The sequence below is a fragment of the Palaemon carinicauda genome, chromosome 8, assembly GCF_036898095.1.
Source record: "Palaemon carinicauda isolate YSFRI2023 chromosome 8, ASM3689809v2, whole genome shotgun sequence".
Taxonomy (NCBI): domain Eukaryota; kingdom Metazoa; phylum Arthropoda; class Malacostraca; order Decapoda; family Palaemonidae; genus Palaemon; species Palaemon carinicauda.
The window spans coordinates 87,377,848-87,388,905 of record NC_090732.1 but is presented as its reverse complement, the minus strand read 5'-3'; the positions used below and the strand labels follow the sequence as shown (position 1 = coordinate 87,388,905).

The 11,058-nt window shown below is 33.4% G+C and overlaps 1 protein-coding gene across 1 annotated transcript; it reads right to left on the bottom strand.

Annotated features, from left to right (window-relative positions):
• Positions 1-2,848: 2,848 nt before the first annotated feature.
• LOC137645349 (piggyBac transposable element-derived protein 4-like) lies at positions 2,849-4,812 on the bottom strand. The gene is made up of 2 exons (XM_068378159.1): positions 4,768-4,812; positions 2,849-4,114 (listed from the first exon to the last, which is right to left on the bottom strand). Exons 1-2 carry the CDS (start codon positions 4,810-4,812, stop codon positions 2,849-2,851), a joined length of 1,311 nt encoding a protein of 436 aa, XP_068234260.1.
• Between the last annotated feature and the right edge of the window lie 6,246 nt (positions 4,813-11,058).

The following is an 11,058-nucleotide window of genomic DNA, read 5'->3' as shown; positions in this document are numbered from 1 at the left end:
GCATCAAAGCAAGTATTTAATCTCTTTACTCAAAGAGAAGACAGATTGTAAGTCATCAATAATCTGGTAGGGCAAAGAGTGGGCCCGTTAATCTCCCTTGGGTTTTCAAGAGTTGAGAGGTATGAATAGGAATAACAAGGCCATTTAACAATAGAAGTCTTTGTAACAATGGAAGTCAGGTTTTAGAAGTCATGGGTCAATGTATAGTCATCATCATCGTCATCTCTTACGCCTACTGACGCAAAGGGCCTCGGTTAGATTTCACCAGTCGTCCCTGTCTTGATATTTTAATTGAATACTTCTCCATTCCTCATTTCCTACTTAGCGCTTAATAGCCCTCAGCCATATAGGGTTGGGTCTTCCAGCTCTTCTAGTGCATTGTGGAGCCCAACTGAACATTTGGTGAACTAATCTCTCTTGGGAGTGTGAAGAGCATGCCCAAACCATCTCCATCTACCCATCATCATGATCTAATCACCATATGGCACTCGAGTAATTTCTCTTATTGTTTTATTTCTAATCCTGTCCTGCCAATTAACTCTCAAATCACTAAATCTATTGGAGATTGTTTCAATGGCATACCATGACTCGTGTTCATAGAGTAACACCGATCTCAGTAAACTGATATATAGTCTCATTTTTATATGTAATTTCAGGCGATTTGATTTCCAAATTTTATTTATCCTAGCCATTGTCTGATTTATTTTTTTCAATCTTTCTCTAAACTCTAATTCTAAAGACCCTGTATTGGAGATCATAGTTCCTAAATAATTAAACGATTCTGCCTTATTAATCTTTTCTCCTTCCAATGATATTTCATCTTCCATTGATTCTCATCATCTCTGTCTTTGTTCTATTTATCTTTTCTCCTTCCAATGATATTTCATCTTCCATTGATTCTTATCATCTCTGTCTTCGTTCTGTTTATCTTGAGCCTAAACTCGTGTGATATTTCCTGCATTCTGATAAGCAAGCATTTCAAATCCTGTGGTGTTTTGCTTACAAGAAAAGCATCATCAGCATACTCTGTGCTTGTTAAATTCTTATCACCAATCCAGTCCAACCCTTCTCCACCATCTCTGTCTGTTCTATGCATTACAAAATCCTTAAGAAGGATAAACAACATATAAATAAATTTACCAACACTACTACTACTACTACTACTACTACTAATAATAATAATAATAATAATAATAATAATAATAATAATTTATTTGCTTATCCTATTGAGTTGTCTGAATACGAAATTCCAATGATGGATGTAAGATTTCAACTCCCCCCTTTCACTTATCAATATTGCATAAGGGAGATTATATTAGCAAACACTCCTAGAATCATAACGGATACAGGTCTAATGAGGATGAATGCAGTTTAAACTGGTTCTTATGATAAAAGAAAGGAGTGTTTCAAGTCGAAATTCACGATAAATTATTATTTAAGCTAAATTTAGATACAATCTTCCCAGCTAGGCATCTGTAAAATAGCTAACTTCATATGAATAGAATAGATACAGACAAATAACATTAAATCAAGAAACCTTCAATAACATATACAAACGAAAGAGATATATAAACATATGTAAATTACAGACATAATTTATTAAGATAGGATAATGATGTCGCTATAGATTAAAAGTGTTTAAACGTTTACTGTATATCTCTGGGCTAACACCATATCTATGAAAAAATATGATATAATTATCAGGTGACTTAGTTTGCTTCCCTTTCAAAACATATAATTGGTAAACAGGAGTGTCTTTCAATGAATAGAAGATCAATCTCATATAATAATATTTTTTTAATGAAAATACTGAAAACTTTCAATGTTTCAAAAATGAACTCGTCTATCTTGAAAGCATTAAATGGACGCCCGGTTAAGGACAGGTTTAAATATATGCCGGTATTTGACAGTTGAAATCATTTATGAACAAACCCAGAGAAATTTCGTTCAATCTTAATTAAGAGAGTGAAGTTTAGCCATTCAATCTTCTACCCTTTCAAGCCTACTTTTGCACAGCTGAATTTTTAATCATCTGTTGAGCTTAGTGGCATCATTGGATCATAGATAATGATATATATTCACCACAAAGTTTTTTTTTAAGCTTATCTTTGTTTTTTTACACTGGGACATAAACATCCCTATAGTGTTATATTGAAATTCAAATTGGGATTGTTTGATCCCAGTTAGTACAATAAAGTTGAAAATACATATTGCGTATATAGGAATCTTGGAATTAAATGCAAAGTTAAAAGTGTACATTTATTATAAGTATATTGTACCTGAAGAGAAAAAAAACATCAAACTATATAATGGCAAAATAAATGTAGCTTTTTGGGATAAGTAACTGAGAAAAAAGAAACACATACACCATTGAAAATTCTTAGGCAATATAATTATATTTTCCTTTGAAAAAAAGTGAAATGAAAAACAGCCTGATAACTATATGATTGGGAGGCTTTTACTCAACTGTTTATGTATGGTAGATAGAAAACCATTGTAAACAAAGTGGAACTTTGCATGTTTGACACTGATACCTTGTTCGCTTTTTTTTCTTCCTTGAAGAGCATCTTATGCATCTTCGACGGCTTTCTTCATGCACGGGCATATGGTCAACATTCTTCAGCTCCTTAGAAGTTTTGGAAGGCCGTCCTAAACTTCGTACTCTTCTCTGTGGCAGATTTTCCCTTCCCTCTTCAATCAAAGATTCTGCTAATGTTTCTAAGAAGTCAATGAAAGGGCGCTTCTTGTGGTTGATTTCGTTGTGAATAACATGTGCATTGTACACCGCTGTCATTAGAAGTCTGAAAAATACTTTGATCCACCATTTCTTGCTCTTTCTGTCAAGGTCCTACAGAGTTATCATTTGATCCCCTAAGTCAACACCCCCCATATGATCATTATAAAATATAAAAGCTTCAGGGCACTGCAGATCTTTTTTTGTTCCATCTTTAATTTTTCTTTGCGTCACACCTATTTCTGTATTATGACAATTACTCAGAATCGTGACACACTTGGTGTCTTGCCAGGAAACTACCAGAATGCCTTCATTACAAACGTACATCTCTGACTCTCCCCGTTGAAGTTTGACGTCAAGCTTTGGAAGATTCTTCCTATTTGGCATACAAGTCCCAACTGCTGCAAATGGGAGTGAAGACATGAGTCTAACAGATGTGAAAAATTTGTCGAAACATAAGCATACTTCTGGTGCCCTTATTGTTTCTGAAAGCATCTTGATTACTCTTTCACCAAGAGTTCCTTCCATAACTTGTGTTTCCTTTCCTTGATAGATATTGAAGTCATACACATAGCCAGTATTTGAGTCTGATCTTACCCAGGTTTTGATTCCTCGTTTCACTGGTTTCATAGGCAAATACTGTTTCATGCTGGAACGTCCCTTGAACTTTGTCATGCTTTCATCTATGGACTGAAATGTGCTGTCTGTTCTTGCAGCAAGAAAAGTTTTTTTCAAGCACCTCACCACATCTTCTACATAGAATATCTTGGAAGATTCTGCTGGTTTACATGGATTATTGAAGTACAGTTTCGAAAAAACTAGTTGAAATCTATCCCTTGAAATTGACTCGCTTATTTTCTCATTTCTTAGTGAGGACTTTCTTGACCAATACATTCTCATGGCAGGTACTCGATTGTAAGACATCACTAGTGTGCATCCGAAGATTACCATCAACTCTGAGAGACATGTGTGTTGAATATTTTTTTTCTTCTTTTCAGCCAAAATATCAAGTCTCTCGTTAGTGCAATGTGCTATTTGTAGAAAAAGACTCTTTGGAAATAATCTTAGGAAGATGTCCAACTCTGATGAAGCTCTTGTTACAGACATAGTTACAATGCAGTCATGCTTATCTGGTATGTCATGCTTAGGCACAAAATTTGTAGTGTCTTTAGTCCACACATATTCCATACGTCTGTACGAATCCTTTTCTGGGTTAGTGGGTGCTTCTAGGTCTTCCTCTTCTGTGACTGTATCATCCTGTGATTCATCTGAAGAAGAATCGTTTGTTCCATCACTGTCAGTATCTGATGGTTCATAATCGTCGTCATCCTCTTCCAGTGCAAATTGTATTTCCTCTTCCGTTAGCCTTCTTTTACTCATCTGCAAGAAAACACAAGAAAAAAAATATTTAATATATATATATATATATATATATATATATATATATATATATATATATATATATATATATATATATATATATATATATATATACATATATATATGTATATATATATATATATATATATATATATATATACATATATATATGTATATATATATATATATATATATATATATATATATATATATATATATATATATATATATATATATATATATATATATATATATAGCCTAGAGTCGAAAATCGGAAGGAAACAATGGCTAAGTTAGGTTAGGTAAACAAGGATGGCTATTCTGTACACCTGCATACTATAATCTTTAAAAAGATACTCAACCAGCCACTAAAAAAGGACTTACTCTCAATAAAAATTTAGTCTTGTTATTTTCTTCTCATATCAAAGAAAACACTGCGGGGATAATATTATCCCAATTTTAATTACCCCAAAATCCTGATGGGACATTTTCATCCAAATATTATAAAAAATACAAAGCCTTGGAAAGACCTATCGAACCCAAAGCTTCACGGATATGTTAACTTTGATTCTAAACATAAGATGATGTCATCTAGTATATGCTGATATAAAAAAAAACGTAAAATTTTCACTCACTTTTACAAGAAGCTTTACCTTGTTGACGTTGACAACCGACACGTGGGCGCTGGGTGCGTTCATTATATTTCTCTTCATACGTCTGGCATCAAGGAAACCCTAAAACACTGAAATATCCCACTCAATGGGCTTTACTGCAGTTAAATCCCTGTTCAGTGTAATTTAAGAAATTCTTGGGACAATAATCACCCAATAGGATCGAAAGGGTTAAAACAGTGAAGTTTAGCCATTCAAGCTTCTTTTAAAGGGTGAAGTTTAGCCATTCAATCTTCTTGAAAAGTGTGTTATTTAGCCATTCCATCTTTATTAAAAGGGTGAAATTTATCCAATTAATCTTTATTAAAAGGGCGAAGTTTATCTACTTAATCTTCATTGAAAGGGTAAAGTTTAGCCTTTCTATCTTCAATAAAAGGGTTAAGTTTAGCCATTCCATCTTCAATAAAAGGGTCAAGTTTAGCCATTCCATCTTTATGAAAAGGGTGAAGTTTATCCATTTAATGTCTATAAAAAGGGTGAAGATTAGTCATTCACTCTTCGGTAAAAGGGAGGTGTTTAGCCATCCAATCTTTATTGAAAAGGTGAAGTTTATCTGTTTAATATTCATTAAAACGGTGAAGTTTAGCCATATCATCTTAAAAAAAGGGTGATGTTTAGCCATTTAATCTTAATTAATAGGGTGAGGTTTAACCATTCCACCTCCATTAAAGGTGGAAGTTTAACCATTCACTCTTTATTGAGAGGCTGAAGTTTATTAATTCAATCTTCAGTAAAGTTGGAAAATTTCTCCATTCAATCTTAATTAAAAGAGTGAAGTTTAGTAATTCAACCTTATTTAAAGGTATAAGTCTAGCCATTAAATCTCCATTAGAAAGGTGAAGTTTCGTAATTCAACCTTCTTTTGAAGGGAGAAATTTAGCAGTTCAGTAGTATTAGTAGAACGTCCACGACAAAAAATGAAAAATTAAGACGAAAACGTCACGCTGTGTCTCTAAGGGTTCTCTTTCAGCTTCCTGTAAGAAGTTTTGCTATTTTTTCGCCTTATTACGGATTAAGATTTGCATTATATAATCTATACATTCATGTTCACAACGATTAATCACCTTGATGAAACATGAACTTGACGAGACTAAAGGGTGAACACTTTCCAAAATCAGAAAATTCAGCGCGGTTAATACAGCAAATCAAACTCAGGTATCTCAAGGGAATTAATTTTGCCGCTAAAATATTTAATTTTCATGTTAATTTTGATGATTCGATTCATAATCATCAGATAGGCTGAGGTAAATAGGTCAAGAAAACAGATTACAAAGAGATGAGGTGGGGGATTTCTCTATTCCAATTCAGCTGAAAATGGTTTACAGTAATTTCTTTTGTAAAGTTTCCTTAGCTATTACCTCTACAAGTAGGCTAACCGCTCTTGAAATAGTGCATAAGTAGCATATGACATATAGCCATGTATCTCTATTATAACAAAAGGTTCTTTGTGAAATTCATCACACAAGCGCCAGACAAATGTATCTCTGACTAATGTCCAACCAATGAAACACTCGGTTCCTCGGTGGTCAGATACAATAATCCAGTTGATAATTAAAAGCGCGCGATTGGAAGAAAATTATACACTTTGAATAAAAGATTTTAAAATCTGAGTACTGGTCCCCTAATGTTAGGAGAAATCAATTAACAAACGCATTGATATAGCAATAGAAATGAGTGAATTGAAACCGTATTTTAATAAAATTTTGCTACATTTTCGAAAAGAAGCAATAAAAAGCAGGATAATACCGTGGCAAAAGAATGTCTAGCAAAAAAAAAAAAAAAAAAAAAAAAAAAAAAAAAAAATATTGGTTCCTTCTAGCAGGCCTGGAAGACATGCACTAATGCATATTGGGTTCATGATGCACGAGCAATCTCAAATTTTATTGGGCGAAATATTGAGAGCATAAATAGCATTAATAATCTGAATGCCCATTTTCGATCCTTCAGAAGAAAAGGAGATGCAATTGCACATAATTTTGACGCTGTGAAAATATCTATCACAATAAAATGTTTCCCAAGGAGGAGCTGGAATTTGCATTATCAAATTGTAGTTTTGAAGGATTATTATTATTATTATTATTATTATTATTATTATTATTATTATTATTATTATTATTATTATTATTATTATTATTTATTTATTTACTTATTTATTTATACGTAAGATTATTATTATTGCCATTTTATTTACCTGCATTTCTAATACATATTTACCATATATGTTGCGTTAGGAATGTGTTGCCTAATGTTTATATTGATTATTTTCACTTATTGTAAAGCTTAAAACTTACGATATCATTTCATTGAAAAAATTTTTTTAGCTATGTTTAACGAAAGCGAGGAAGTTCAACAGCCTCAAGTAAAGATATTATAAATATCGATATGATGAGATATTTAGCCTCCCTTTGGCAAAGGCCTACCAAGAGAGTTTTACCATCATCTTTGGAACAAACATTTACTTCCAAATACATGTAAACAGACAATAATATTAACGATCGCTAAGCCAGAAAAGGTACCAGTAATCCAAAAGATTACAGACCAATTTCACTGACCAGTTGTGTTAGCAGATTACTAGAAAAACAGGTAAATTATTGACTGAATTAGCGTTTACGTAGTAATAACATATTATCAGCCTCGCAATATGGCTCACAAACATTGATTCTCCTTGGATTTTCTTCCACACTTGGAAAATTATATACGTAAAGGTTTGAACGAAAGAAAATCACAGTAGAGTTAGGCAGGCACTGAAGTTCAAAATTTAAGGAATTAACACTTAGTTCCAGGTATTACGACATTTAGCAAGCATTGTCATGTATCTAATGGATTTTGTCAATCTGAGAATTCGATTAAAGCTGGCGAATGAGCGTTGAATTATGAACGCGGATAAAGAGGGACATTTAAATAACTTAACAATACAGCAATGGAAGTCATGGATAGATCGTGTCACTCGTCATCATAACGCAATGGCTGTTTTGAATCAGTCATTATTACCAAAGCCTTTATAATATATATCCATCAAGTCTCTCTATCAGACGTACGTTTGGTTCACATATTCGATGCAAGATGACACTGGCACTAATTGATACGAGACACTTACAGGGGATTATACAAGAAAACTATTATTCTCTTATTCTTCCACAATGAAAATGTAAATAGTATACATATCACCATTAACGGAAGTACCATTTATAATATAAATGCATCATTCCCGGAGAAAGTTATGCAGGCATATTATGAATTTCCCAAGGAAATTAGCATAGACCATGAGAATATCATATCCCTAAATAGTTTTACGGAGAGGAGAACCATTGTTTAAATTTAATTTCGTATATGAGGATATGACAGAAGCTCTACCAGTAGAGAGGTCTGCCAGTATGCGAATCATTTTAAAATTTAGTACAGCAGTAACAACGCCCCATGTCATCATGTTACTATGAGTATTTTATCGATTGATGCGGACAGAATTATTTATGGTGATGTGAGAGCTTAGGACTGATAATTGCAAGAGAGCAGGATAGAGCTCTAAGAGGGAGGGTGGAAAAATTAGGGAAATACCTAGGCATATTTTATCATGATCATGTGAGACGTATAACCTTTGGGTCATACAGGGAAGAGGCTATCACCATCGCAAATACGTTGGAAACATCTTCAAATATTGATAGCATGGAAGACTGGGTGTGCTTTTATGTAGCTAAGTCACCCGAAAATTATATCATATTCTTTATAAATATGGTGTTAGCCCGGAGATATACAGTAAGCACTTCCTGAATTTCTTCAAGAGGAATAAATCCTTTGAATTATTCAAATTCATGACACTAATACAACCAGATTCATCGTAAAAGTGCGAGTTATAGGTTTATTCTTCATATTCGGTTAGTCATTATGGGGTATGGTATACGTTACAGAAAGTAAAGACCATGTTTTTCACCAGTACTTTAAGGCTGAATGATGGAATAGTAGCTAGTTATTATTTCACTCGCTTGGTGAGGAGACGCTGCTCTGAGTGGAAAGGGGGAGATAAAGAGAGCGATTACATATAAAGAATGCATCAGAATGAGGGATAACTATGAACGTTCCCGAGTCTAATTATTAAAAATAGTCATGATAGGGGATGTCCCACGTTTGCACAAGTTTATATATATCCATGACGGTGAGTTAATTCTATTTTCTTTTTTATTAATTTATTAATTAGGGACAGGAATTCTTCATGGGATTAATTTATTCCTTAGTGGAGGTGTCGTCATGAGTCTAATGAGTTATTTGTTTTATACCTTATCAGGCTTCCAACCGGACCATTTATCTCAGCAGTGGAGGATGAAAACTAAAAAATCTAAAGCATGGAGCACAGTGAGGATGGGATTCGAGAGAGCTATGATGACCTTCAAGAAGTTCACAAGAATGACATTAGAAGCATTTTTACAAATCCGATTAAAATTTGTATGATAGGAGAAATGAGATATACATGCATATAAAAAGATCAGTCTGGTTGTATAAGATAAATAAAATACTGCTTTTAAAATATTACTTTCACTATCCCATGTTATCGTATCAAGTATCATGGCTTATCATCATCACGAGACATTCCTACATCTGTTTATTCAGGTGTTATAGTATCAAATAAAGATAATAGGATAAGTAAATAAATTTACCAACACTCCTAACCATAATAATAATAATAATAATAATAATAATAATAATAATAATAATAATAATAATAATAATAATAACTATTTAAGTTTGAATGATGGACTCGTATTATTATTATTATTATTATTATTATTATTATTATTATTATTATTATTATTATTATTATTATTATTATTATTATTATTGTACTGGGTTGTTCAAGGATAGACATTAGTCGTAACTGTTGTTTATTGTTAACAAGAAGTTTCAACCTGAAATATATATTCCATGTAATACAAAACAATATAATGCCACCAGCTATACAAATCTTGAATTTCGCCGATTTAATCAATAACAATAATAATAATAATAATGAGTATTGTAATAAACAATAATTTCAAAATATAACAATAACTTTAATAATCCCCATAATAACTATTTAAGATTGAATGATAGACTCGTAGTTAGGTATTATTTCTCTCACTTGATGGGTTAGCTTAGGTTACGTTAGGTTAGGTTAGGCTTAAGATTAAATGGTTATGTTAGGTTAGGTTAGGTTAGGTTAGGTTAGGTGAGAGAGAGAGAGAGAGAGAGAGAGAGAGAGAGAGAGAGAGAGAGAGAGAGAGAGAGAGAGAGAGAGAGAGAGAGAGAGAGAGTGGGGTGGAAATACGTTAGGGGTAGCCAATGAGGTTAAGAGAGGGTTGGAGTTAGGTTAGAGACAGCCAATGAGGTTAAGGGAGATGCTGGAGTTAGGTTAGATATAGCCAATGAGGCTAAGGGAGGGGCTGGAGTTAGGTTAGGGGGGCACCCTTATGGATAGGTTTGAACTGGTCCTTATGGGTCGATTCTGGTTTGAGCTAGTCCTCATGAATCCAAAACGTGCTATTTACCCAACTTATATATATCTTTCACAGCACTAGTTACCAATAACAACCGTTAACGAGACAGCAAATGAGGACGAACGGCCAAATAGATCTGCATGAACGGAACTGCCTTTACGGACCTGTTAACCGGAGGAACTACCCATTCACTGTTTAATATATACTATCTTTAGAAATGTAAATTAGATGACAGACCTGAAATTTGCCAGACTTTGAGTAGGCTCATTCTATAGCTACTGTACAACGTAGGCTTACATATACGCTGAGCATACTCTGTAACATAACTGGTATGTTGTTATTTGTCCTTTAATTTTTTGTTACTGTAACGTAACTAATCTTGTTTATTTGCCGTTAATTGTTTGTTACTGTAACCTAACTAATGTTATTTGTTTGTTAATTGTGTTTCGAATAAGTTGGTTATTGGTAATGTCTGATTGAGCATTTGTTTCTGCTTGTAGGGTTGAAGGTTTTGTCTACATATACAATAAAATGAAAGAAGAAATGTTGTTGTGAGTTGCATCTTCCTTTGGATTGCTATATTTGGTAGCAGAGCCTTCACCACGGCAACCTTCAACCCAGTGGGTTACCAGCACGTTCCTAGGAATATTTACTACTGGACTGGAGTGCAATTGCAAGGTAAGACATTTGTTGGAGTTATGTACAGTGCCAGTGGGAATAAAGTGGGGCAAGGCAGTGTAAGTGATGAAAGTGACGTTTGTGACTATATTATGGGAACAGAGACAGGCGCAGGTGATGATGAAATGAT